This window comes from Galeopterus variegatus, unplaced genomic scaffold (genome assembly GCF_000696425.1).
Source record: "Galeopterus variegatus unplaced genomic scaffold, G_variegatus-3.0.2 Scaffold8927, whole genome shotgun sequence".
Taxonomy (NCBI): Eukaryota; Metazoa; Chordata; class Mammalia; order Dermoptera; family Cynocephalidae; genus Galeopterus; species Galeopterus variegatus.
This window is the reverse complement of record NW_007735038.1, coordinates 51,101-77,366: the sequence shown is the minus strand read 5'-3', so window position 1 is coordinate 77,366 and position 26,266 is coordinate 51,101. Positions and strand designations below refer to the sequence as shown.

At 54.2% G+C, this 26,266-nt stretch overlaps 3 protein-coding genes across 6 annotated transcripts in view; all 3 read left to right on the top strand.

The window, feature by feature from the left end:
• The first annotated feature begins 45 nt into the window (after nt 1-45).
• SLC12A9 (solute carrier family 12, member 9) lies at nt 46-9,510 on the top strand. Its single transcript, XM_008593260.1, has 14 exons — nt 46-70; nt 880-1,102; nt 1,325-1,459; nt 1,878-2,009; nt 2,392-2,700; nt 3,503-3,610; nt 3,715-3,826; nt 4,438-4,595; nt 4,703-4,785; nt 5,114-5,238; nt 5,390-5,582; nt 5,760-5,934; nt 6,123-6,269; nt 8,207-9,510. The coding sequence occupies exons 2-14, from the start codon at nt 922-924 to the stop codon at nt 9,094-9,096; spliced, it is 2,748 nt and encodes a 915-aa protein (XP_008591482.1). The 5' UTR covers nt 46-70; nt 880-921; the 3' UTR covers nt 9,097-9,510.
• A 463-nt stretch (nt 9,511-9,973) lies between these two features.
• Nucleotides 9,974-14,378, top strand: TRIP6 (thyroid hormone receptor interactor 6). The gene is made up of 9 exons (XM_008593263.1): nt 9,974-10,082; nt 10,370-10,497; nt 10,620-10,745; nt 10,985-11,368; nt 11,777-11,870; nt 12,006-12,175; nt 12,976-13,154; nt 13,429-13,549; nt 13,674-14,378. Exons 1-9 carry the CDS (start codon nt 9,974-9,976, stop codon nt 13,803-13,805), a joined length of 1,443 nt encoding a protein of 480 aa, XP_008591485.1. The 3' UTR covers nt 13,806-14,378.
• Nucleotides 14,379-14,993: 615 nt separating this feature from the next.
• Nucleotides 14,994-26,266, top strand: part of SRRT (serrate, RNA effector molecule) — a 12,205-nt gene continuing 932 nt past the window's right edge. The window contains exons 1-17 of one of the 4 annotated variants that reach the window (XM_008593257.1): nt 14,994-15,269; nt 15,524-15,663; nt 18,970-19,098; nt 19,352-19,498; nt 19,756-19,944; nt 21,789-21,958; nt 22,101-22,285; nt 22,472-22,570; nt 22,799-22,916; nt 23,120-23,274; nt 23,616-23,677; nt 23,761-23,839; nt 24,233-24,421; nt 24,792-24,965; nt 25,044-25,197; nt 25,338-25,531; nt 25,728-25,884. In XM_008593257.1, coding sequence (XP_008591479.1) covers nt 15,542-15,663; nt 18,970-19,098; nt 19,352-19,498; nt 19,756-19,944; nt 21,789-21,958; nt 22,101-22,285; nt 22,472-22,570; nt 22,799-22,916; nt 23,120-23,274; nt 23,616-23,677; nt 23,761-23,839; nt 24,233-24,421; nt 24,792-24,965; nt 25,044-25,197; nt 25,338-25,531; nt 25,728-25,884 — 2,323 coding nt within the window. In that variant the 5' untranslated portion in view covers nt 14,994-15,269; nt 15,524-15,541. Of the gene's footprint in view, nt 15,270-15,523; nt 15,664-18,969; nt 19,099-19,351; nt 19,499-19,731; nt 19,945-21,788; nt 21,959-22,100; nt 22,286-22,471; nt 22,571-22,798; nt 22,917-23,116; nt 23,275-23,615; nt 23,678-23,760; nt 23,840-24,232; nt 24,422-24,791; nt 24,966-25,043; nt 25,198-25,337; nt 25,532-25,727; nt 25,885-26,266 lie in introns of all 4 variants that reach the window. The other 3 variants (XM_008593256.1, XM_008593254.1, XM_008593255.1) reach the window with 3 other exon arrangements.

Here is a 26,266-nt window from a genome sequence, read left to right as displayed (position 1 = left end):
CGCGCCCACTCCGCCGGCCGCGGACCCTGCAGGCTCGCGGGGATCACCCCCGAGTGGCTGCGTCCCCTGGGTAGGTGAGTGAGCGCCCTGCGGCGCCCGAGCTGGCCGGGAAGAAGGAAATCTGGGCTCCTGGCACCTCACGGGGGGAGCAAGTGGGCAGGAGCCGGGTGGGTGGGTGGGGCAGGACCCGGAGACCCTGGGTTGCGCGATGCGACCGGCCTGTGTTTTTGTTTTGATAGTCGAGGGGTGTGATTGGGTTGGTGGAGTTTGGGGGGGAGGCTTGTGTGGTTGGGAGGAATCTGGTGTATTTGAGAGGAGGCGGCTGCTTGAGATGGGTTGGGGCAGAGGGTTGATGGAGGGTGGGGCTTTGGAAGATTTCGAAGTTTCTTGTTGCCCCTGGGTGAGGTGATTGCATGCGGGGACTTGGGATGGGCGGCTCAGGACTGGAGGAGGGAATGAGGAGCCCTTCTTGCCGGTAATTTACTTCCTTTCGGGAGATTTGCTTCCTCTTATACTGCTAGTTAAGGAGGAAGAGGCTGAGAAGCCTGTGCTGGCAGATCTTTGCCCCTTTCCAGAGCCCGTACCATCCCTAGTCTCAGGGACGTGTAGGAAGGGGCGGCCCCCAGGAGCAGGGAGGGTTCCTGATATGCATGCTGAGGGGTTTGGGGTCCATCACTGTGGAGTAGTGGCTAGGACCATCTGCAGTCCCACTGGCTCTTTTGAGTTGCTAGTGTGTGTGTGTGTGTGTGTGTGTGTGTGTGTGTGTGTTTTCTTGCAGCTCTCCCTGTTGGGGAAGGCTTCTGGGTGTCTGGTTAGAGGTGTTTGGAGGTGGGGAGGCTCTGTGGAACCGCTTTCCATGCAGCATAATCTCTTTTACAGGCCACCTAACCTATTTGTGGTTTCCTCTGCCTGAGCTCAGCCATGGCCAGCGAGAGCTCCCCTCTGCTGGCCTACCGGCTCCTGGGGGATGAGGGGGCTGCCTTCCCTGCCAATGGGGCCGGGAGTCCTGGAGGGGCATCTGCCCGGAAGCTCTCCACCTTCCTGGGTGTGGTGGTGCCTACTGTCCTATCCATGTTCAGTATAGTTGTCTTCATGAGGATTGGTGAGTGGGGGTGGGGGTCTTATTCAGGAGGGAAGTGGTGGGGGAGGGATGGGATTGGGATGAGGTTGGTGAGCGGCCCTTGGAGAAGTGGGTGGATGAAGAGCTTGGGGAAGGGGCTTCCTGTGGCCTTGTGTTTAGCCCTGCCCTGGAGCTCTGCTGACCAGTGGGGCAGGGGGTAGGGGGTGTGAGCCCCCCGTGACTGCTTTGCCACTCCTGCCCCAGGGTTCGTGGTGGGCCATGCTGGGCTGCTGCAGGCCTTGGCCATGCTGCTGGTTGCCTACTTCATCCTGGCGCTCACCGTGCTCTCTGTCTGTGCCATCGCTACCAACGGAGCTGTGCGAGGGGGTGGAGCCTACTGTATCCTCCAACATCGATGGACTGGGGTCTGGGCTGTTCTGTCTCCTAGGGAATGTGTGGAAGGGACCAGTACCCCCCCATCACTTGGGGACAGGGCAAGTTGCAATGAATGTCCAGCAGGCAGGCTGGCAGGGTGAAGGTGACCAACATTGCCCTACATGTTAGTGTCACTCTCCAGTCTCCTAACAACTATTGATTAGATAGTAATCATTTTACAGATGAGGAAACTGGAGTTCAGAGGATGTTAGTGGCTTGTGGAAAGCCACGTGGCTACGTAGGGATACATTGCTGCAGGGAACAGTTCTGGCATTTGCAGGGAAATCCTGGAGGCCACAGAGTGCTTTGTGCCAGGGCCCCTTCCTCATGCTTCATTTTGGTTTCTTTTCCCTTAACGCTCACTCCCTGCTTCCACTTTTAGTCATGATCAGTCGGACTCTGGGACCTGAGGTCGGGGGCAGCATTGGCCTCATGTTCTACCTGGCCAACGTCTGTGGCTGTGCTGTTTCACTGCTGGGGCTGGTGGAAGCTGTGCTCGATGTCTTCGGGGCTGGTCTGTGCTCTCTCCACCTGGTCCCAACAGCTCTGCGGGTTTGCAGGGCCTGGGATTGTGGGTTCATGCAGGAGAGGGGGAAAGTGAGCCATTAGCCTGGCTTTCTCGAGCTTCCACTGTGTGGCCAGCCTCATGCAGGAGATGTCGACATCCCAGAGATTGTCCTTGTTCACAGGCTAACATTTCTAAAGTTGACAGAGCAAAATTGGTGGTCCCCACCAGGGAGAGCTAAGGTGCTGGGCTAATGTTGAGAAGGCAAGTAGGAAGGGTGGTCTCTTTGATAATAGGTGGGCAAAGGGGGTCTGGTCCTGCTTTGGGACATGGTTGGGGCTGGTTCCCTCGTTAGGGTCGGGCCTTTAACTCTGTCCCTGCCTCTCTCCAGATGCCACAGGGCCCCTTGGGCTCCGGGTCCTGCCCCAGGGCTACGGCTGGAACCTGCTCTATGGCTCCCTGCTGCTGGGCCTGGTGGGTGGGGTCTGCACGTTGGGAGCTAACCTCTATGCCCGTGCCTCCTTCCTTACATTCCTGCTGGTCTCCGGCTCCCTGGCCTCGGTGCTGGTCAGCTTTGTGGCTGTGGGGCCCAGGGTCATCCCCTTGACTCCTCGGCCTGGCCCCAACGGCTCCTCCCTGCCACCCCGGGTTGGTCACTTCACTGGCTTCAACAGCAGCACCCTGAAAGACAACTTGGGTGGTAAGCTGGGCACTGTGGTGCCAGGGTTCTCGGGGCGAGGGCAGGGCATGTGAAGAAGCTGGGTCGTTAGAATCCCTGGATGAGAACAGAGATTGCAGGGAATTGGGGCAGGAGGTCTGGACCTCTGAGCAGTGCAGTTTAATTCAAATCTGTCTGTTGTGTGTTTGGCCCAGTGGGGCATGAGAGAGACCACAAGCCAGTACCTGTCTTACAGGAACTTGTGTTCTCATTGGAGAGATAAGATGTGCACTCAGGAAACAATGAAACAGCACAATAAGACCAAATGTGATTCAAGCAGACGAGGATCACCCCAAGAGTTGAGAGGAGAGAGGGGAAGGCATCTCAGGACACGGCATGGATTACGGCCTGGAGCAGGACATGAGCATTGGGGAAGAAGGAGGCCATGAGTCCAGCTGACCCAGGGCCAGTGAAGGGGTCAGGGCTGGGGTCTTGGTGATGGTAGTGGAGAGTAGGCTGAGGGATTGTGGAATGTGAGGAGAGGGTGGTAGGACCAAGACGCCTGGATTCCTAAGAGAGATGGAGAGAGGGGAAGGCATCTCAGGACACGGCATGGATTACGGCCTGGAGCAGGACATGAGCACTGGGGAAGAAGGAGGCCATGAGTCCAGCTGACCCAGGGCCAGTGAAGGGGTCAGGGCTGGGGTCTTGGTGATGGTAGTGGAGAGCAGGCTGAGGGATTGTGGAATGTGAGGAGAGGGTGGTAGGGCCAAGACGCCTGGATTCCTAAGAGAGATGCTGACATGCTGACATCCTCTCCTCTCTGGGCACAATCCCCCCACAGCTGGCTATGCCGAGGACTACACCACTGGGGCCATGATGACGTTTGCCAGCGTCTTTGCTGTCCTCTTTAATGGCTGCACGGGCATCATGGCTGGGGCCAACATGTCAGGTGATCCCCTGCCTGCTTCCCCCTGGGGGCATGGGGCTGCCACCCTGAGGGACAGAGGAGCATGGCGGGAGGGCTAACCTCTCTGTTCACTCCCCTTCCTCCAGGAGAGCTGAGGGACCCTAGCCGGGCGATTCCGCTGGGCACGATTGCTGCTGTCGCCTACACCTTCTTTGTCTATATCCTGCTCTTCTTCCTCTCCAGCTTCACCTGTGACAGGTGTCTGGGGAGGGGGTAGAGGTGGGGTGTCGGAACAAGATTTGTGCACATGGGTCACTGAGGGACATGCAGACTGGGGGGAAGATCCCCAGGTTGTTGGGGTGGAGGGAAAATGGGACGGTTTCTTTCTCCCCTTGGGAGAAAGACAGAGCTGCCACCGCCGATGGGAGGGCTGGCTCCCTGATGATGGCCAATCTGTAGCCAGCAGCTGCCATGGACCTGAACTGTCACCACCACTTGGTCTGGAGTAGGGGTGGGAAATGGCTTTCTAGTCAATTTGTATTTCCACCAATTTGGCCACTTAGGCATATACCATTGAGAATGACCACCAGGTAACTAAATCAAAGGCAGCCCAATGATAAGCAACAAATACCAAGTGTATCCCCTTGGCACATTGTTTTTATTTTTTTTTGCTAGCAGGTACAGGGGTCAAATCCCAGAGCTTGGTGTTATCAGCATCATGTCCTTGGCACATTTGTATGTTACTCTGATCTTGGGACCAGGGCTAGGGTCAGTTGAGAGTACCCAGCTCTTAACCCCACAATGCTGTGACCCCTTTTCTCACAAGAGCTCTGTGATGGATGCTCACTGATGGTCTGTGTCCCTCCCAGGACCCTGCTGCAGGAGGACTATGGGTTCTTCCGTGCCATTAGCCTGTGGCCCCCACTAGTGTTGATTGGCATCTATGCTACATCACTGTCAGCATCCATGAGCTCACTCATCGGCGCCTCCCGCATCCTCCATGCCCTGGCCCAGGATGACCTGTTTGGTGGGTTCTTCTCTGCCACCGAGCTGACTCTGAGCGTGCCCTCCTGTGCCTGTCTCGGTCCCCGCTTGGCCCAGGCTTATATGTCTGCCTACATTCTGCTGTTACAGGAGTGATCTTGGCACCGGCCAAGGTCGTGTCCCGAGGGGGAAACCCTTGGGGGGCTGTGCTGTATTCTTGGGCCCTAGCGCAGGTAAGTCTTCCTCTTTGAGCTGGCGGGATCAGGAGGTGCTCAGGTGTGGGCTGGGAGACACGCATGAAAATGCAGAGGCATTGGCATTTTGAGGGAGTGCATTGGCACTTTAAAAAAAATTTTTTAAAAGATGACCAGTAAGGGGATCTTAACCCTTGAGTTGGTGTTGTCAGCACCACGCTCTCCCAAGTGAGCTAACTGGCCATCCCTGTATAGCAATCTGAACCTGTGGCCTTGGTGTTATCAGCACCACACTCTGCCAAGTATGCCACAGGCTGGCCCGTGCACTGGCACTTTGGATAAACTCCCCCTCTTTGTCCTTGCCCAGCTGATGCTCCTGGCTGGGAAGCTGAACACACTAGCTGCCGTGGTCACTGTCTTCTACTTGGTGGCCTATGCTGCAGTAGACTTGTCCTGCCTGAGCCTGGAGTGGGCCTCGGCCCCCAATTTCCGGTGAGAGATTAAGATATCTGCGTCCCCAGAGAAAAGGAGGGAGGAATGGGAGGGACTCACACCCAGGGGGTGGGGGTGGGGACTGGAGCGGTGAGACTAGGAGTTCAAGGCAGACCCTGAATCCCCTTCCTTCCTCTCTCCGTCCCCCCAGCCCCACCTTCAGCCTGTTCTCCTGGCACACCTGCCTGCTGGGGGTGGCCTCCTGCCTGCTCATGATGTTTCTCATCAGCCCTGGGGCTGCCGGCGGCTCCCTGCTTCTCATGGGCCTGCTTTCTGCCCTGCTCACAGCTCGAGGAGGCCCCAGCAGCTGGGGCTATGTCAGCCAGGCCTTACTTTTCCATCAGGTTCGGGGAGCTTGCAGGAGGGTGGGGATGGGAGGGAGAGGCAGTCTGGGAAAGTCCCCTTCCCTCCCAGGGGGCCTCCTCTTCCCTTGGCTGGAGTTGGTGTTCCTGCCTGAGAGGTGCTGAGTGGGGACTGCCCACTGGAGACCTTCCTCCCCACCACCTCGTCCCTGTCCCCAGGTGCGGAAGTACCTGCTCCGCCTGGACGTCCGGAAGGACCATGTGAAGTTCTGGCGGCCTCAGCTGCTGCTCCTGGTGGGGAACCCCCGGGGTGCCCTGCCTCTGCTGCGGTTGGCCAACCAGCTCAAGAAGGGGGGTCTCTACGTGCTGGGCCACGTCACCCTGGGAGACCTTGGTGAGGTGCCCTCCCACCTCCTCCCATCTTTCCTCTGCCCTTCCATCTCAGACGCCTCATTCCTCTTCTCAGATGACCCTTCCAACCAGCCACCACACTGTCCCGACCCATTTGGGATTTGGACCCTAGGAAAGAGAAAAAGGGTTTGGCCAGTATTTGCTGCCTTCCTTTCCTCACCTTCTCTGCAGACTCCCTGCCCTCGGACCCCGTGCAGCCCCAATACGGGGCATGGCTGAGCCTGGTAGACCGCGCCCAAGTGAAGGCCTTCGTGGACCTCACCCTCTCGCCCTCCGTGCGCCAGGGGGCTCAGCATCTGCTGCGAATCTCGGGCCTTGGTGAGCTGCTCCTCCCTGGGTCCTCTCAGCCCTCTCTGTGGCCTCAGTAAATTCCGTTCCCTTCCCCAGAGAGTAAACCACAAATTGTGAACTGCAAAAGGAACTCACAGTCTATTGCAGATAAAACAGCGCTGAGAGATAACAGCCGCAGACACCGTGCGATAAGTCTAATAGGAGATGCTAAAGACTAGAGATGAGAGGATACCATATTGGATTTTTTTTTCCCTCTTTTTTTCTAAACCAAAAATTGTGGCATAGGCCCTGAAGAGTATATTTCTGAGAACAATGGGTGAATTATTTGAGTCTTGGGCTGCCCCATCAAATCTAGGGCAGATGATTTCTAACCACCAGAGTTCAGAGAAAGGAAGACCACTCTGTACTGATGTGGTTGGCAAGGGTTTCATGGTAAGATGCTAACTCTGCCAGGCCTTGAAAGGGGTTGAGAAGTAGGAGTGGTGTAACACGTCTCCAGAAACCGCAAAGGATGCTGGAGGGTGTGGGGGCTGACGCTTCTGGATGGAGTAGAAGATTCCTAGCTTTGTGGCTCTTAGTGCTGAGGCCTCCAGCCTTGTACCCCAGGCTCCTTCAAATCCATGCTCAGTCTCCTCCTCCCTTAATCCCAGGACCAGTGTCTGTCACCTGAGTGCATGCCTCTTCCCCAATTAGAGTCTGGCTAAAGTTCAACAGTGTTGGACTATGCCCTGTTCAGTATAAACCAGAACCCTGCAGAATGTTCAGGAGGGTGTGTGACTAGTTTAATCTGCAAGATCAGCTGGAGCTCACACCTGCTGAGGTGTCTGGGGTGTTATCAAGCATTATTAGCCCTTGGAGCATCTGAAAACCTGGTTTTTCCTTAGCTCCACCTTTTGTGTAAAGAGACTACTACATTCATGAAATTTATCCTGTGGAACATGATTCCAATACAAGAAAAAGCATTTCGCCTAAATAGTAAATTCTCTTGGCAGGCAGGTTTGGATTTATTGGTAGATTTTTAGCAACCCATTTTGTTTCATGAGACAGGGTCTTTCTTGGAAGAGGTCTCTGAGTCACTCCGTAAACTCAGCCCTGATAAAGAGAGTAATTAGCTCATTCCACAGTGGTTGTTCAAAAACTAAAATCCAGGAGGTGTTGGTAGGGACTTGGGATGTTGTCATTGGTACACGTCCAGCTCAGTGGCTCTGCGAATGGCCTCTAGTGCAGGGTGGGCAGTGTGCACCTACTAGCATGAACCTTTGGGCCAGTGACTTCACCACTTGGTGCCTCAGGTTCCTTATCTGTAAGAGAGGAGAATAAATAGTACCCACCTCATAGCGTTGCTTCAAGGATCAAATGAGCTAAAGTTCAAAGTGCTTTCCACAGGATGTAGCCCCTGGTAAGTGCGCAGGTGCTGGCTGTTTCTTCTCCAAGGACCGTGCTATGGAGTGCCATAGCTTTGCAGTAGTAGAAGCAGACAGTGCAGCCCCAGCCCATGATCTCACCATCCCCCAGGAGAATCTGGGGTGCTGTTACCCCAGCGATTGAGGCCATGAACTTGACTGATCACAGTGCCTGGTTTGCCCAGTGGAGTTAAACTGTCATCTCCCATCATGAGAAAGGAGTGCTGCCTAAAGCTTCTGGACGGCATTTTACTCTCTATGCATCCAAGTGCTTGTTAGTTAAAAGAATCCTGAGGTGAACTTTGCCTATTTGAGTGGAGGACATCAATCGTGGAGATAAATAAATGCATGTGAAAGTGTTTAGGAAAACGAAGTCATTATGCAAATGCGCGTAATGTTGCCATAAGAGCCCGAGCACAGTGGGAGTGAAATGCCTTGTGGCTGACACACGTCGCTGTCCGCGTGTACGAGTGGGCGCATGTTAGCGTGGTGTAATAACTCCGCCTGTGAGCCTGATTCCTGTGTGATCTTAACTGCCTGCCTCCCCTTCTCTGGCCCCAGGTGGCATGAAGCCCAACACGTTGGTTCTGGGTTTCTACGATGACGCTCCGCCGCAGGACCATTTCCTGACAGACCCGGCTTTCTCTGAGCCTGAGGACAGCACCAGGGAGGGTGGGGCCCCAGCCCTGAGCACCCTGTTCCCTCCACCCCGGGCTCCTGGGAGCCCCCGGGCTCTCAGTCCCCAGGACTATGTGGCCACTGTGGCAGATGCCCTCAAGATGAACAAGAATGTGGTTCTGGCCCGGGCCTGCGGGGCCTTGCCCCCGGAACGGCTAAGCCGGGGGTCTGGGGGCACCTCTCAGCTGCATCACGTGGACGTGTGGCCCCTCAACCTTCTGCGGCCCCGCGGTGGGCCCGGCTACGTGGATGTCTGTGGCCTCTTCCTGCTGCAGATGGCAACCATCTTGGGCATGGTGCCTGCTTGGCACAGTGCCCAGCTCCGAATCTTCCTGTGTCTGGGGCCTCGGGAGGCCCCTGGGGCAGCTGAGGGGCGGCTCCGGGCACTGCTGAGCCAACTGAGGATCCGGGCTGAGGTGCAGGAGGTGGTGTGGGGCGAGGGGGCTGGGGCTGGGGAGCCAGAGGAGGAGGAGGAAGGAGACTTTGTGAACGGCCGGCGGGGAGAGGCTGAGGCAGAGGCCCTGGCATGCAGCGCCAACGCCCTGGTGCGGGCCCAGCAGGGGCGCAGCTCGGGAGGAGGGCCTGGGGGGCCTGAGGGTGGCGATGGTGAGGAGGGGCCCGCCACGGCCCTCACTTTCCTGTACTTGCCTCGGCCACCCGCTGATCCTGCCCGCTACCCCCGCTACCTGGCGCTGCTGGAGACTCTGAGTCGCGACCTGGGTCCCACCCTGCTCATCCATGGCGTCACCCCTGTCACTTGCACTGATCTCTGAGCCCGTTCCTCCAGGGGTGGGTTGAGAGGGCCCAGGCCTGGCGGCTCATTCTGATTAGTGGAAAAGGAGGAGAAGCACCGCCTTCCCCTGGCCCTGTGCTTGGGACGTGGAGGCCGGTGGAGGTTTAAAGGGGATCCTGGGCTCGGGCATTGCCCTGTCTTCTTTGGTGGAGGGACCCCAGTGCACTAATGCAGGGTGGCTGTCCCCACCTTGAGGGAGGGAGACCGCAGCCCTCCCCTGGGCCCGCCTCTCCCTTCACTGGTGCCTTGACTGGAGGGGCTGGGTCTCTTCTGTGTCTCTAGGCTACCTCAGTCTCCCCATCCTGGCCACAGACTCACCGGCCCCCTGGGGGGTGATGTTTTGTTCTGTTTTATTTTTCTAACTGCTGACCGTGAATAAAAGACCAAAACACTACAGGCTGGCTGAGCACTGCTGGCGGGTAGGTGAGAGGGAGGCGGGAGGGAAGGGAGAGGTCTTTATGGAGTGTACTGCAGCGAGGCTGCCATGTGCAGGCTGGGGCTCGGGGCCTGGGGGGATCTGTGATTTGGAGGCTGGTCCGGCCTGTACCTCCCACCCCTGCTGCCCGCAGCCCCCCTTGACTCAGCTCCCGCAGAGAGCCCTCCCCTCTCCGCAGGAGGGGGCCGACTCAGGGAGGGCTGGCAGATTAGGGCCTAGGGGGCCACGTGACCCTCCCCCAGGAATGCGGTGACGTCACTGGGGGCGTGGCCGTCCCCAAAATTGGGGAGGAAGGGAAAAAAAAAAAAGCCAGAAAAAGTTTCTTTCCTGGAGTCCCAAACGAGGTGTGGGACAGAAGAGGAGGTCCAAGCCAGAGGCCCGGGCTTCCCTGACCACTGTCTGGAGTCCCTCGTTCTAGGCCATGTCGGGGCCCACCTGGCTTCCCCCGAAGCAGCAGGAGCCTGCCAGAGCCCCTCAGGGGAGGGCGCTCCCCCGAGGTGCCCTGGGGCCACCACCAGCCCATGGAGCAGGTAAGGCAGCCCGCATTCTGCTCCCAGGAACCACCAGCCACCTGGTGCTCACCTCTGCCCTTCTGCTCCTGCCTCCTGTTTGCCTGCTTCCTGCTGCCCCTTCCCCACGCCGGCTGGGACCAGCTTCCCGTGGCCCCTGCAGCCATCCCTGCCTCCTGCCCCACTCTTGGGATCCCAGGTGTTGGGGTAGGAGGAGAGGAGGGCCTCAGAGCCCAGAGGGCAGCCTGCTCGATGTGCACCCTCCTCTCCTCCCCTATCCCACCTTTTGTCTCTCTTCCTCATCCCAGCACTGCAGCCCCAACCCAGGGTAAATTTTTGCCCCCTCCCATCTGAGCAGTGTTACCAGGCCCCAGGGGGACCGGATGATCGGGGGCCGGCTTGGGTGGGGTCTCGTGGAGCACCCCAGAGATCCCAGGTGAGAACTGGGATTGGGGGGTAGGGGGTGTGGGACCCCCCCAGCGCTAAGTGTGAGTGGGGCCCAGGGCAGGAGAGGAGACATTGTGATTTTCATTCTCCTTGCTTTGGCTCCATTCTCAGGGGCTCCCCCCTGACAGGGGGGGCCTGCACCCAGGAAGCCTGGATGCTGAGATAGATTCGTTGACCAGCATGCTGGCTGAGCTGGACGGGGGTCATGGTCACATCCCATGGCGACCAGACCGACAGGTGACTCCCCTGTCTTGCCCCTGGATTCTCAATCCCCATTCACCCCCCACCCCTACTCTCTAAGTGAGTGACGACGTGCATGCCAGCATGGAGAATGCGTGGGCTGCCAGAGCTCACTAGCTTGTCAGGCAGGACTTGTCAAAAGCCAGTGCTTCCCTGGGGGCCACACACAGGGGACTCATAAACATGAATCCTGGAACAGGCCTTGCTCACTGCTTCTGGTCTGTATTTTTCCCCAGGCTTATGAGTCCTCTCAGCCCCCTGCCTACCGTACGGGCTCCCTGAAGGTGAACGGAGGGGGTGTTCCACCTCCACAGCTCCCAGCATCCCCCTATGGGGGCCCCACTCCGGCCTCCTACACTACCGCTAGCACCCCAGCTGGCCCTGCCTTCCCTGTGCAAGTGAAAGTGGCACAACCAGTGAGGGGCTGCGGACCGCCCAGGCGGGGGGCTCCTCAGGGCTCTGGGCCTCCGCCGGGCCCCCACTTTCCTCTCCCAGGTCGAGGTGACGTCTGGGGGGCTGGCTATAGGATCTACCGTGAGCCGGGGCCAGGGGGTAAAGAGGAGGCTGCTGGGGTCTCTGGCCTTGCAGGAGGTGGAAGAGGAGGCGGGCATGGGCCCCAGGTAAGCCTGGGGGGCTGGGATTTTGGGTCCTCACAGACAACTGGACACTGATTAGGTCGAGTGGGGGTGGTGTTTCATGTCCTGGTTTTAGAGAAGAGTCAGGGGTCTGGGGTGTGGAGCAGGTCGGGAAATACAGAGGGGACGGGGCCAGAGCTGCCCACTGGATCCTGGGCTGAGAGTTTTCAGATGTGCCATCTGGTGGGGGTGGTGTTTCATGTCCTGGTTTTAGAGAAGAGTCAGGGGTCTGGGGTGTGGAGCAGCTCGGGAAATACAGAGGGGACGGGGCCAGAGCTGCCCACTGGATCCTGGGCTGAGAGTTTTCAGATGTGCCATCTTGGCTGAATTGCCTGGTCACTCTTGGCATCAGGAGATAGAGATAGGACTGATCTCCTGATTCCCACCTCCCAGGTCCCCCAGAGCCAGCCTCCTGAGGAGGAGCTGGAGAGGCTGACCAAGAAGCTGGTGCATGACATGAACCACCCACCCAGCGGGGAGTACTTTGGTGAGATGACTCTGGGGGCAGAGTGGGGAGGGGGAAAGGTGGAAGGGGAGTCAGCGGGGACAGTGGGGACAGTGGATCTGGCTTCCTGTGTCTGTGCAGATTGACCCTGTCCCTCCCTGTCCCTCCCTGTCCCAGGCCGGTGTGGCGGCTGTGGAGAAGATGTGGTCGGGGATGGGGCCGGGGTGGTGGCCCTTGACCGTGTCTTCCATGTTGGTTGTTTTGTGTGTTCTACGTGTCGGGCCCAGCTTCGGGGCCAGCATTTCTATGCCGTGGAGAGGCGGGCGTATTGTGAGAGCTGCTATGTGGTGAGTGGTTGGGGCTGGGGGCGCTGAAGTCAACAGCAGGAGGCAGGGGGCTTCCAGCCAAGGTGGGAACTAGGTGTCCAAGCCCAAAGAGGAATGGGGGTCGAAGCTGGGGGACTCAAACTGATGTACAGGAAGAAGGGAGGAATTAAATAGGTAGCTAAATACTGGCTGCTGGGAGGTTAGGACAATAGTCTCTTACAGTGCGAGGCATTTTAGAGTTAAGGCAATGCATTAAATTCCCACAACACCCATGTGAAACAGATATTACTATTGATTACCATTTATAGGAAACTGAAGCTCAGAGAGGTCACATACAGTCGTCCCTCGGTATCCATGAGGGATGGGTTCCAGGATCTCCCTCGGATACCAAAATCCGAGGATGCTCAAGCCTTTGATATAAAACAATGTGGCGTTTGCATATAACCTACATACATCCTCCTATATAGTTTAAATCATCTCTAGATTACTTATAATACCTAATGCAACATAGACACTATGTAAATAGTTGTTTAGGGAATAATGACAAGAATAAAAATTCTGTACCTATTCAGTAGAGATGCAATTTTTAAAAGATTATTTTTGATCCAAGATTGGTTGAATCCACAGATGTGGAACCTGTGGAAACGTAGGGCTGACCATACCCTATCCAGGAAGTTGCACTGCTGGGACCTGAACTCAGATCTGCTCAAGTCCAACGTTCACTGAATCACATGCAGGGGCCTACATAAATAGATGGGTGGGTTGGCAGGGTGCCTGTTGGGCTTCCCTCTCCCTGCCCTTCCTGCCCTCCTTCCCAACAGGCCACCCTGGAGAAATGCTCTACATGCTCCCAGCCCATCCTGGACCGGATCCTGCGGGCCATGGGGAAGGCCTACCACCCTGGCTGCTTCACCTGTGTGGTGTGCCACCGCGGCCTCGATGGCATTCCCTTCACAGTGGATGCCACCAGCCAGATCCACTGCATCGAAGACTTCCACAGGTCAGGCCTGGCCCCTGCCCTGTCTCAGGATGTCAGACCTTTCTGATTTCTCTCGTCTCTCCTTCACACCCCAGACAGCCCCTGACCCCTCCCCGCCCCCATTTCCAACCCTTGGCTCTGCCTCATTCTCTTTGACATCACTCCCTTCCTCAAAACCCAAGACCGTACCTCCAGGCTTTCCAGTTCCCTCCTGCATTCCTCCTTCTCTGGGATCCATTGCTAGTTCCCTGCAACCCTGGGGCTTGACAGGCTCCTTGGTTCCCTTTCTCCCCAGGAAGTTTGCCCCACGATGCTCAGTGTGTGGTGGGGCCATCATGCCTGAGCCGGGTCAGGAGGAGACTGTACGAATCGTTGCTCTGGATCGAAGTTTTCACATTGGCTGTTACAAGTGCGAGGTCAGGGGGCCTAAGCAAGGGCAAGGGGTTCATGGGGTCTGGTGTGCTGGGTATGGTAGAGTAGGAGGGACGAGGAGCCAGGGGGTCTGGTGCTAATGGGAAGCTGTTTCTCCTTTTTCAACAGGAATGTGGGCTGCTGCTCTCCTCTGAGGGTGAGTGTCAGGGCTGCTATCCGCTGGATGGGCACATCTTGTGCAAGGCCTGCAGTGCCTGGCGCATCCAGGAGCTCTCAGCCACTGTCACCACCGACTGCTGAGTCTTCTCAGAAGCACCTACTGCATTCTCAGTTTCATTGGCCACCCTCCCTGACATCTACCTTTGCAACTTTTCACCAAATGCTGTCTCCTCTTCCTCCAATCATGAGAAATAAGAATCCCTCAAGTGTTTACAAAACACTTTCAAGTCTATTGTCTCATCTGATTCTCACAGCAGCTCAACATAAGCACGATTGTTACTGTCTGCATTTTTGCCCATGAGAATGCCAGAGCTGAAAGATGATGTCTCCAGGTTGTATGGTTCTCAAATTTCAGGACCAAGATCAGAATCTGGGTCTTCTTAGTTCTGGCTCAGTTTTTTTTTTTTTTTCAAATGTAGTTTGGTGTAAAGACACCCTCCTCTCAGTGCTGGGAGCAAGGCTGCAGCATGTACCAGGCGGGCAGCATTTCCTATTCTTTTGGGCCCTATTTTATTGGGGGGTGGGGGGGCGCAGGGTTCCGAACCCTTGACCTTGATGTTATCAACATCACATTCTCCCACATTCTCCAGACTCTGAGTGAGCCACCCGCCAGCCAGCATTTCCTATTAAACCTCGCACTTAATTCATTGAGAAGGGACTTGGTGTTATCCTCGGGGTGGGGGATCATTTAATCATTTAAACGGGCAGGCTTGATCGTGCCTGTTGTTCAGGACTTTAACCTACGGCCTATGCCATCAAAGTACTGGTTGGGGTTAAGACTGAGATCAGCCAGTTTAGCTCAAAGATGGGGCGCCTTTATTGAAGAGCAGGAACAATGGGATTTGCACGTAGTGCATACTGTGGTATCAATAAAGGCTGGTTCTCTGGTGGGAGCAGAAAATGGTGGGAGATGATGCTTTAAAATGGTTGCTTCCATCTTTCCCCTAAACGCCCGCGTTCCCCAAGCTCATGCCCTGCGCGAGGAGGGGGCGAAACCACTCCCAATAAGGTCAGGAGGCGCCCCGAGCAAAGGCTCCGTGGAGGGCGGAGGCTGGATGTAAACTGCTTCAGAACCTGGACACATCTCGGGGAGCGCGACCCCCGACCTCGGCCCGAGGAAGCACCCGCTTCACACCCAGAAGGCGCGGCCGCTCTCCCGAGAGCACGTTTGGTCTAACCCGGGTCCCATAATTCCTCTCGCTTGTGCAGTTCTCGTCCGGGAAAGCACGCGAGACTTCTGCGTCCCCTCCCCTTCCCATCACTCCCTGTTTCTCCCGCCCTCTCCGCTTTAGTTGTAGTTCAGGCCGCGCGAGGGTAGTTTGTGGTTCCGGACCCGGTTACGCGGGTGACGCAGGTGCAGCGCGACTGCCCATCCTCGGCTGTCCCACTTTCTTCCCTTGTCTTCGGCGCCTTGCCTGAGAGTCCCGTGTCACCCTTTCACCCTCCTCGCCATCCTTGTCGCGCGCTCGAGGCAAAGAGGGGCCCCAGGTCGCCTGGAAAACAAGCCCGCCCGAGCGCGAGCCCAACGGACGCGACCGCTTCCAGGTGGGGGAGGGGAGGGGCCTGGGGGGCCGGGCTGGTGCGAGCCTGAGGGAGAGGAGCCCAGGGGCCGACGGGGGTGGGCAGGGACACCCTTGGGGCGAGTGGGAGTATCGGAGCCATCCCCCGCTGTCGGGGATGACGGGGACAGCAGAGGGCTGGCCTTGGCGGGAGGGAGGCGGGCGCGCTGCCCCTGAGGGACGGTCCTTTCCTCCGTTCGTCGTTGTTCAGCACCCTGACCACTCCTCTCAGGGCCTCAGGCCCCCGCAGACTACGTCATGGGTGACAGTGATGACGAGTATGATCGAAGGCGCAGGGACAAGTTTAGAAGAGAGCGCAGCGACTATGACCGTTCCCGCGAAAGAGATGAACGACGTCGAGGGGACGATTGGAATGATCGGTGAGATGCTTTTCTTTAGTTTTGTCCCCCTATTTCATTCCGTTCCACTCCTCCCTCGTTGCCTTTCCCTTATAATTTTGTTAGGGTGAACCATATGAAATCGCTCACTGGACTGTTCCCTGTGGTTCAGTCTTGCTGTTGGCCAAAGAACTAGCTATGGTTTTTGAAATGTCCTGAAGATCAAAGCAGTAGAGCTAAGAGAGTGTTGAGTATGAAAACTACTATTTATACATGCACGGAAAGTGTACATTTTATTGTTTGTAAACTATATCTCAAAAAGGTTGCTTCAGAAAAAGTAACATAGTATTGACCTGACTGGAGAGGTTGTCAGACCAATTCCGTGACCAGCTATGATTGAGTTTATTGTGACTGTTTTGCCTGAAATCTTAGAAAGAGTTCTTTGGGTAATGCTAGTTGGGTTAATTGGTTATGAGATGTAGTTATTGCCCTTAGGAGCTTACAGTCTGAGGTTTGGCATGGGGGGCAAAATGGCCTTGGGTGTATCCCGCAAATGAATATATATAAGAGTTCATAATAAAGATGGTAGGACTGGCCAGTTGGCTCAGTTGGTTAGAGCACAGCCTTGTAACAGCAAGGTCAAGGGTTCAGTTCCCCACACTGGTCACCCGCCAAAAAGAAAAAAAAGATCGTAAGTGTTGACAGAACAAATCTTCAATGGAGGGGAATAGTGCTGTAGGTCAGGGAGATCTGCAGGGAAGTGACACTTAACTAGACCTGGAAAGATGAGTGGGAATTCTCCAGACACAGGTGTTGTAAGCATAATGGAGTTGTGGAGAAAAGAGCACAAATTCTAGTTTGGTTAGAGTAGTGGTTCTCAAGATGTTTACAGACCCTAGGGGATCTGCAAGGTTAAGACTATTTTTATGGCAATACTAAGATTTTATTGTTTTCATTGTATTGACATTTGCACTGATGGTGCTGCAGCAGTGGTGGGTAGAATTGTTGGTGCCTTAGCACAAAACAAGATAATGACACCAAAGAGGGGGAAAAAAACCAGTTTTCACTTATTGTCCTTGAAGCAGTAAGCATTTTTAATTTTATTAAACTCGACTCTTGACTCTTTCTTTCCAATAGGTATGGCAACATGGGAAATACGCATAAAGCATTTCTTTTTCTTTTTTCTTTTTTAAAAGATGACCGGTAAGGGGATCTCAACCCTTGATTTGGTGTTGTCAGCACCACACTCTCCGAAGTGAGCAACTGGCCATCCCTATATAGGGATCCGAACTCGTAGCCTTGGTGTTATCAGCACCGCACTCTCCCGAGTGAACCAGGGGCCGGCCCTCGCATGAAGCATTTCTATTGCGTATAGAAGTGCAGTGGTTAACTTGAATAGGTCTCATGTGATTGAGTTTCGAGCTAAACTAACAACTCTTCCGTGGTGTATTGGTTCATTTCTGTTGCTTATAACAGAATACCTGAAACTGGGTAATGTAGAAAGAAGTAGAATTTATTTCTTACAGTTTTGGAGTCTGGGAAGTCCAAAGTCCAGGCAACACATCTGGTGAGGGCCTTCTTCTTGGTGGGAACTCTGTAGAGAGTCCTGTGGCAACCAGGGTATCACACAGCGAGAAAGGGCTGAAGAAGGGTGAGCTGGGGGCCTGGCTAGTTGGTTAGCACAGTGTTGATAACACCAAGGTCAATGGTTTGGATACCTATATCGGCCAGCCACTGAGAAAATAAAAACAAAAAAATAGAACAAAAAATTTAAAAATAAATTAAAAAAAAGAAAAGCAAGCTAAACTTTTCACTGGCTTTCCTTATAAAGCCATCAGAACCACACCCATTATTCCATGAGTGGATCAGTCCATTCACAGGGGCACAGTTCTTGCAGTGTAATCACTTCTTAGAGGCCCTAGTTTTCCGATACCATAATTGGATTTCCCACCTTCTTAACACTGTCACATGGGGGTCAAGTTTCCAATACGTGAACTTTTAGGGGACACATTTAATCCATAGGCATTCCACTCCTGACCCCCAAAGTTTGTGTGCTGTTTTTACCTGAGTGAATGGCTGTCCAACAGTGGTTTTTTATACTTGAGTATTTGGCAGACATTTTCTTGAAAATGAACTGAGAGAACCTGTTATTACTTCAAGGTACACTGTCAGTATTTGTTGTCAGGAATGAGGTGGCACCTTCTAGTGAAAACTAAAATTTTGGAAAACTTGTATCTACCAATGTGAGCTTGACAGCTTTCCATACTTAAAGACTTTTCTGATAAGATAGGTAGTGTACTAATGAATATGACATTTTGATATCGTATAGTAGTCCTTTCTTATCCTCAGGGGGTATGTTCCAAGACCCCCTGTGGTTGCCTGGGAAAGTAGTCATTTTATATAAAAACATGTAATTTATATTAATATAATTTTAAAATTAATAGATATTAAAACTTTCTGTTTTAATTTTGAACACATTAAGTATTTATCAATGTAACTCTCATAAACAAAAACTCTTTGGCGTCATCAAAAATTTTTAAGAGGGGCTGGCCCGGTGGTGCTCCCGCCGAGGGTTCGGATCCCACATACAGACTGGTTCCCGCTCACTGGCTGAGCGAGGCGCGGGAGCAACACCGAGGGTTGCGATCCTGTTGCCGGTCCCGGTCCGGTACGGGGGCGACACTGAGGGTTGCGATCCGTTGCCGGACACGGAAAAAGACAAAAAAAAAAAAAAAAAATTTTTTAAGAGTGTAAGGGGGTCCTGAGACCAAAAAGTTAGAAAACCACTGGGTTAGAGTAAAAGATTTTTTTTTGATAAGATGGGGATGGGGCAGCTGGTCACTGGTGAAGAGGCTGGAAGGACAACATTTGCAATGTTGCAGTTCTGGGAGATATGACAAGGGCAAGGATTAGGACAGAGTTTGTGGGATGGCAAAACAGGACAGCTTTGATAGGCTTTGAGGCAGAGGATTAACAGGACAATAATAAATTAGTAGTGAGGTTAACGCTTGATAACTTGATGGTGAGATGTTGACATACTGAGAGTGGGAAGCAGGGAGGGGAAAACAAGTTTGGCCCCTAGGGTGGGAATAATAGGCTCAATTATGACAGATTGAATTTGAGGGAACTATGGACTTCTTGTAGGGGATTATTAGTGTGGGTCTAGAGCTCAGGAGAAAGCTCAGGCTTTCTGGAAGTAGACAGGAGGCTTTTTCTGTTTAGAGTGTAGTTTTGTAATTTTAGGCTTTTCGTCTGGTGTGTGAGACAGAATAGGAGTGCCTGTCCAGGAGTATGACCTTGGCATATCCAGTTGTATCTTTAATTGCTGTTACTTGTTCTTATCTCCAGAGAGTGGGACCGGGGACGTGAGCGCCGCAGTCGGGGTGAATATCGGGACTATGACCGGAATCGGCGAGAGCGGTTCTCACCTCCCCGCCATGAACTCAGTCCCCCGCAGAAGCGCATGAGGCGAGACTGGTGAGATGGCCACAGTGTCTCTCTCCTCTCCCTGGCCTCCATTCCTTCTGGGCCTCGTCTGTCTTCCCTCACCTCTGCTGAAAACTTTGTCATTTCCTTTTCTCAAACTTCCCATACACCCATTGTTTCTTTCCTATAAACTCTTGGGTGAGAGACCACATTCTTTGTATGCCTCTTCCTCTGTCCCATCCTCCTTCGTGCTCTGGGGAGATGGTTTCCTTCTCTGTCTGACTTTTGTGTCCCCTACCCTCAGGGATGAGCACAGCTCTGACCCATACCACAGTGGCTATGAGATGCCCTATGCTGGGGGGGGTGGGGGCCCAACTTATGGCCCCCCTCAGCCCTGGGGCCACCCAGACGTCCACATCATGCAGCACCATGTACTGCCTATCCAGGCCAGGTAAAGACCTGGGGTTCTGGGCTTCTCGGGAGAAGGGAGTTGGTAGGCTTGGAGGATGGATTGGGGTTGCTAAAGACCATGACTGGAGCCAGGGAGTGGGTTAGGCACACAGAGGAGTGCTGCTGGGGCAGTAGCAGTTGGTGCTTGGGGTGATGTCCATGGTGGGTAAAGGAAGGGGGCAGCTGGCTACCCTGGCCCCCCCCACCCGCCCTCCCTCTTCCCCTACAACCAAGACTTCCTGACCGGACCCCCCTCAGGCTGGGCAGCATCGCAGAGATAGACCTGGGTGTGCCACCACCAGTGATGAAGACCTTCAAGGAGTTTCTTCTTTCACTGGATGACTCTGTGGATGAGACGGAGGCAGTCAAGCGCTATAATGACTACAAGCTGGATTTTCGAAGGCAGCAGATGCAGGATTTCTTCCTGGCTCATAAAGATGAGGAGTGGTGAGTGCCCCTACTTCCCTGTTACCTTTCCCCTGGCATGTTTCCCCTGGCCCTGCCAGTGGAGCTGCGGCCCTGTCCCCTTCCCATTTTCCCCAATCCAGAACTTCTGAGGGTGGGGGAGGGGAAGTATAACAGCATTGGCTGATGGGGTCTCCCCCTCACTTCAACGACTGCCACGGTCCCCCACCCCATCTCCCTTCCCCGCTTTCCTCAGAAAATGAGACACCTCCAGGCAGCTGGCCAGAGTCACCTGGCTGGCCCCTTGGAGCAGCAGACAGACTGCTTCCACACTTGCTGGTATTGGGTCATTGTCATCCCTGATCACCAGGACCTTGTGTGGCTGTGGCATCCTCCCAAAAGCGACGAGTGAATCCAGACAAGAAAAGCAAAGATCTCAGGGTCATTTGACAGAAAAAGAATTTTAATTTTTTTTCTTTTTGTGGATGTTTTAATTTTAATCAACCATCTTTTCCCCCCTTCCTGCTCCTCCTCCTCCTCATCCTCTTTCTGCTCCTCCTCCTTGAAAAGAGCCAGAACTGGGAACTACACCCGCTCATCGACGGAGCTCGGAGCAAACCCACCTCCACCCCCACCATACCCAGCCCATACATGAGCCCCTGGGCTGAGCCGCGCTGCCCCGGCCAGGCAGACAGGCAGGGCACTGCTGTGCACAATGCAGCGGTTTAGCTGAATGTGATTGCTCAGGCAGTTAGTCAGTCAGGGCCCCCACCGCGGAGTCCCGCGGGGGTGGGGCATCTGGGCCGGGCGCCCCAGCCAGGAGCCAGCCGGTGGCCCACCAGCCAGCATGGGCCCTGGGCGCCGCTAGTTAAATCTTGAGCTCTGTTTGACCAAGCGGCCAAGGTAAAGATCCTGGAGGTGATGCCTGCGGCTTTCCTTTCCTCTTAACGCTCAACTTGTGGTTCTGTTCTGTCTTCGCTGTCCCCTCTTTCTAACTGCTCTGTATGTCTTTGTCTAAATCTCTTCCATCTTTGGTTCTTTCTCTGTCCCTGTTCTTGCTCCCCTGTCTAACACTTCCTTCCTCTTTTTTTTTTCCGCTTCAAATCCTGTCTGGTCTTTAGTTTTTTCTTTTGTATTCGATTTCTGGGACTTTCTCACACTTTCCCCTTTCCTCCCTTTTTCCTTTTCCTCATACTCCTAATTTCTTGTCCCTCTCCTCCCACCCCCCGCCAAGGTCGTATTTGAAATGTTTTATTTTTCATGCTCCACCCCAACCCTCCAGCCTGCTCCTCTATCCCTGTGGGCAGTACCTGAGGCTGTAAGGGCATGTCAGTTTCTCCTTTGGTAATTCCCTGGCCCTTCACCATCTTGCTCCTCTTCCCAGAGGGGGAGAAAGGCATCCTGCTTATGGCCTTTCCTATCTGGTGCATTTCAGGTTGTCCCATCTTCCACCTAGGGTTGGAGGGAGTTGGGAGCAGTTTTTTTAATGACCATAGTTTGGGGTTGGCAAGGAGAGGGAGGTTCTTTGGGGCCTACTATTTCCTTAGCCTTTCTGAAGCTTTGGGAAACAACACTGTTTTAACTTAGTATTACTCAGAGTGATAAATCTGTCTCTCCAACCCTGTTCTCCCCCTGTAGTCATTGGCCTTCCCAAATCCAGAGCGCTCTCTTAGTTTCTGGTTATCCCCCAAATCTTCTCAGAGCACAATCTCTGGTTCCTTTTGGGGTGTTGGGTGGTTCTGTTGCACCCCTTTCCTCCTGTCTGCTTTTATAACCTTTTGTGGGTATGAGAGGATGGGGGCTATGCTCTGACATTCCCGGGCCCCTCCCTACATTCTGGCCCTGGCCTCCAGTGACTATTTTGTCCTTCCGTCCCCCCTTCCCAGGTTTCGGTCTAAGTACCACCCAGATGAGGTGGGGAAGCGTCGGCAGGAGGCCCGGGGGGCCCTGCAAAACCGATTGAGGGTATTCTTATCCCTCATGGAGAGTGGCTGGTTTGATAATCTTCTTCTGGACATAGACAAAGCTGATGCCATTGTCAAGATGCTGGATGCAGGTGTGTGAATTGGACAGGTGGCAGACATCTGGGCCCCATGGAGATGGGGGTGTCTGGTGACCAAGATCTTGGTTTTGAAATAGAAGCAGGTTGACAGAAGCTTGGGCCCTTGGATTGTGACCTCTGTTCTCTTTGTTGGTAGCTGTGATTAAGATGGAAGGAGGCACAGAGAATGATCTACGTATCCTGGAGCAGGAGGAGGAGGAGGAGCAGGCAGGAAAGCCTGGGGATCCCAGCAAGAAAGAGGACGGCCGGGCTGGACCAGGCCTGGGGGACGGAGAGCGCAAGGCCAATGATAAGGAGGACAAGAAAGAAGATGGCAAGCAGGTCTGAGTGGTGGGGCCTCTGAGTGCTGCCTCTGGGGGGCCTGGGGAAAGGAGAGTGCAACATCTTTTGTGTCGTGTGGTGTCCAGAGGAGCTGGGACGGGCGTTGTGTATTGGTTGGGGAAAAGGTGAACTGGGCTCAGCTGTGGAGGCGGGAGGGGGCATTCCAGTGATCATCTCTACCTGTAGCCCGAAAATGACAGTTCTAATGATGACAAAACTAAGAAATCCGAGGGTGATGGGGACAAGGAAGAGAAGAAAGAAGACTCTGAGAAGGAAGCCAAAAAGGTAAGTTATCTCTTGCGTGGGGTCAGAACGTCAGGGCTGGGGTCCTGCTTCCCTGACTCAACCCTGTGCTGTGGCTCTCACAGAGCAGCAAGAAGCGGACTAGGAAGCACAGTGGTGATGACAGCTTTGATGAAGGCAGTGTGTCTGAGTCTGAGTCTGAGTCTGAGAGTGGCCAAGCCGAGGAGGAGAAAGCTTCCCTGACTCAACCCTGTGCTGTGGCTCTCACAGAGCAGCAAGAAGCGGACTAGGAAGCGCAGTGGTGATGACAGCTTTGATGAAGGCAGTGTGTCTGAGTCTGAGTCTGAGTCTGAGAGTGGCCAAGCCGAGGAGGAGAAAGAGGAGGCTGGTAGGCTTTACTTCTTGCTTCTAGTCCCTTCTCTTCCTACTGAATGGCAGTGGAGGGAGGTAAGAGGTTGGTGAAATTGATGGAGGGTGGCTTTTGGGGGGAGACGTCTCTGGTGGTTGGGGGGGGCAGTAAGAGCTTCTCTCTCCTCCCCACCGAAATCAATAATAAAAACTCACCAACTCCTACCACTTCCTGCATAGAAGAAGCACTCAAGGAAAAGGAGAAGCCCAAGGAAGAAGAAAGGGAGAAGACTAAGGACGCTGCAGGGCTGGAATGTAAGCCCCGGCCCCTGCATAAGACGTGTTCTCTCTTCATGCGCAACATCGCGCCCAACATCTCCCGGGCTGAGATCATTTCTGTGAGTGGGGAAAATGGTATTGGGGGCATGGCTGACACCCAGGCTCTGTTCCTTTGGGGTGGGGGTTGGAGAGAAGGCATCAGTGACTGCCTCTGACATATGTCCCTTTTTCTCTTAATAGGCAGGTCCCCTTCCAGTGCACCCACACCCTTGGAGGGCTAGTCCTAATTGCACCATTTGCCTTCCATGCTGACACTCTTAAGCCCTTTATTGGTTTTTCTTTGCCCGAGGATGGGAAGAATTACAAGGCGGTTCCCCAGGGTTCTGAGGATAATGGGGATTGGAGGAAGAAGTGAATCCTTGAATCACTGAATGGGGTTTCTGTTCCTCTGCTCTTGCAGCTTTGTAAAAGATATCCAGGCTTTATGCGTGTGGCACTATCAGAGCCCCAGCCTGAGAGGAGGTGAGGAATTGGATATAGGGGAAGGTTAATGGCCAGCATCACTTCTACCCGGCGACTATGCTGACATTTTCTTTCTTGTGTAGGTTTTTCCGTCGTGGCTGGGTGACCTTTGACCGCAGTGTTAACATTAAAGAGATCTGTTGGAACCTGCAGAATATTCGAGTGAGTGCTGGGAGTGGGACTGGTTTTTTTGTGGGGGTGGGGGGAGATGGCTGGCCAGTACAGGGACTGACTATGGATCTCGGTGTCATCAGCACCATGCGCTAATGGGCCAGCCCAGGAGTGGGACTGTTTTGAAGAAAGGGAAGTGTGGTTCTTCATACCCCATACAACCTCTGACTCCTTGGTTCATTCATTGGCCCATTCATTCTGCATCATTTTTCACCCATTCATGGTTCACTCTGGGTGAGACTCTGGGACTGTTACCACGGACAAGACCTAGCTGGTCCATCTTCCTCAGGGCTCACAGTCTGGTGCTCTCAATAGGGGCCAGTCTTTGAGCTGCTGCTTCTTGGGCAAGTATTGGTAAGCTTTCTGATTACGTGTTCTCTCCAGCTCCGTGAGTGTGAGCTGAGCCCTGGTGTGAACAGAGACCTGACCCGTCGCGTCCGCAACATCAATGGCATCACCCAACACAAGCAGATAGTGCGCAATGACATCAAGCTAGCAGCGAAGCTGATCCATACGCTGGATGACAGGACTCAGCTCTGGGCCTCTGAGCCTGGGACACCTCCTCTGCCAATAGTCAGTGACTCCCCATGGGACTTTTTCAAAAGCAGCAGATCATCTGCTGTGGGTACCTCTGACCTCACTTGATTTGTAGCATTGACCCCTTGCACTCACCCATCCACTCTTCGTTTGCCCCTCCCTGTCTGAGTAGCAACTCTTGGAGAGCACCTTCCAACACAGTAGTTTGACATTAGTGATTATTTGTGGGCTGGGGTCGAACAAATGCAAAAATGAAGACAAATACTGAGGAGGCAAAGGTAACAGTTATGTCAAGTGAACCCTGAACTCCTTTCCCTCTTTTCTCCTCACATTGTGGGAGTTCCTAGGTCACCCACCCTGCAGGGTTTTCTCTGCCTCACTTGGCCCTCTTCTCCTTCCCTACCAGAGTCTGCCCTCACAAAACCCGATCTTGAAGAATATCACTGATTACCTGATTGAGGAAGTGAGTGCTGAAGAGGAGGAGCTACTGGGGAGCAGTGGGGGCCCCCCCCCTGAGGAGCCTCCTAAGGAAGGGAACCCGGCAGAGATCAACGTGGAGCGAGATGAGAAGCTGATCAAGGTGTCAGCTAGGTGTGTGGGTGTTGGGAACATGGCTTGGGGTAAGAGCAGTGAACTAATAGCTTATCATCTCCCTTAGGTTTTGGACAAACTCTTGCTCTATTTGCGCATTGTGCATTCCCTGGATTATTATAACACCTGCGAGTACCCCAATGAGGATGAGATGCCCAATCGTTGTGGCATCATCCATGTTCGGGGTCCCATGCCACCCAACCGCATCAGTCATGGAGAAGGTGGGCCTTCCCTTTTCCCTGGCCACCTCTGGTCTTAGTCCTCCTGGTAGTGCTCTGCTAGTCCTCCTCCAGTCCCCTCCTCTCCTGTTCCTTGCTTCTGGCTCCCATCTCTAACCTTATTTTCTTTGTTCCCAAACCAGTGCTGGAGTGGCAGAAGACGTTTGAGGAGAAGCTGACTCCACTGCTGAGCGTGCGGGAATCTCTCTCAGAGGAAGAGGCCCAGAAGATGGGTCGCAAAGATCCAGAGCAGGAAGTGGAAAAGTTTGTCACCTCTAACACCCAGGAATTGGGCAAGGATAAATGGCTATGTCCTCTCAGTGGCAAGAAATTCAAGGTCTGGGATGTTAGAGAATTGGTGTGCTAGAAAGGTGGGAGGCAGGGTTGAGCCAGGAAGCCCCCTGAGTTAGGCCTGGGGGGAAACTTCTTGTTGAACTGACTGGAGGGAGGCCGATTATCTTTCCAGGTTGGGTCTGGGAATAAGGGAACGTACATTACTCGCTCTGTTCTGACCCTATTCTCTCTTCACCCAGGGTCCTGAGTTTGTGCGCAAACATATCTTCAACAAGCATGCAGAGAAAATTGAGGAAGTAAAGAAGGAGGTGGCGTTTTTTAACAACTTCCTCACTGATGCCAAGCGCCCAACTCTGCCCGAGATCAAGCCAGCTCAGCCACCTGGCCCTGCCCAGAGTAAGATACGATCCGTGAGGGTCTGCCACACCCTCTCCCTTGACTATCCAGGGACTTCTGTTTCTCTTTAGCTCGTCATCCCTGAGCTGTTTCTTTTTCTTTTTAAAGATTGGTATTGTCAGCACCACGCTCTCCCAGTGAGCTAACCGGCCATCCCTCTATAGGGATCCGAACCCTTGGTCTTGGTGTTATCAGCACCACACTCTCCCAAGTGAGCCACGGGCCAGCCCTATCCCTGAGCTGTTTCTACCTGATCCTCAGGCTGTATTTCTAGAAGCCAGTTGTCATGCCACTCCCCCCCCCCCCCCCCGCAATTATTTTCTCTCGCCCGGTTGGCCTCCCCCCCCGCCCGGCCCCCGGGCCCCCCCCCCCCCCCCCCCCC

Coding starts and splice junctions, on each gene's coding strand:
- SLC12A9 (XM_008593260.1), top strand. CDS start 922: ATGGCCAGCGAGAGCTCCCCTCTGCTGGCCTACCGGCTCCTGGGGGAT. Junction 3,611..3,714: donor GGCTGGGGCCAACATGTCAG/GTGATCCCCTGC, acceptor CCCTTCCTCCAG/GAGAGCTGAGGGACCCTAGC. Junction 6,270..8,206: donor GCTGCGAATCTCGGGCCTTG/GTGAGCTGCTCC, acceptor CTCTGGCCCCAG/GTGGCATGAAGCCCAACACG.
- TRIP6 (XM_008593263.1), top strand. CDS start 9,974: ATGTCGGGGCCCACCTGGCTTCCCCCGAAGCAGCAGGAGCCTGCCAGA. Junction 10,498..10,619: donor GAGCACCCCAGAGATCCCAG/GTGAGAACTGGG, acceptor CTCCATTCTCAG/GGGCTCCCCCCTGACAGGGG. Junction 13,155..13,428: donor TGCATCGAAGACTTCCACAG/GTCAGGCCTGGC, acceptor CTTTCTCCCCAG/GAAGTTTGCCCCACGATGCT.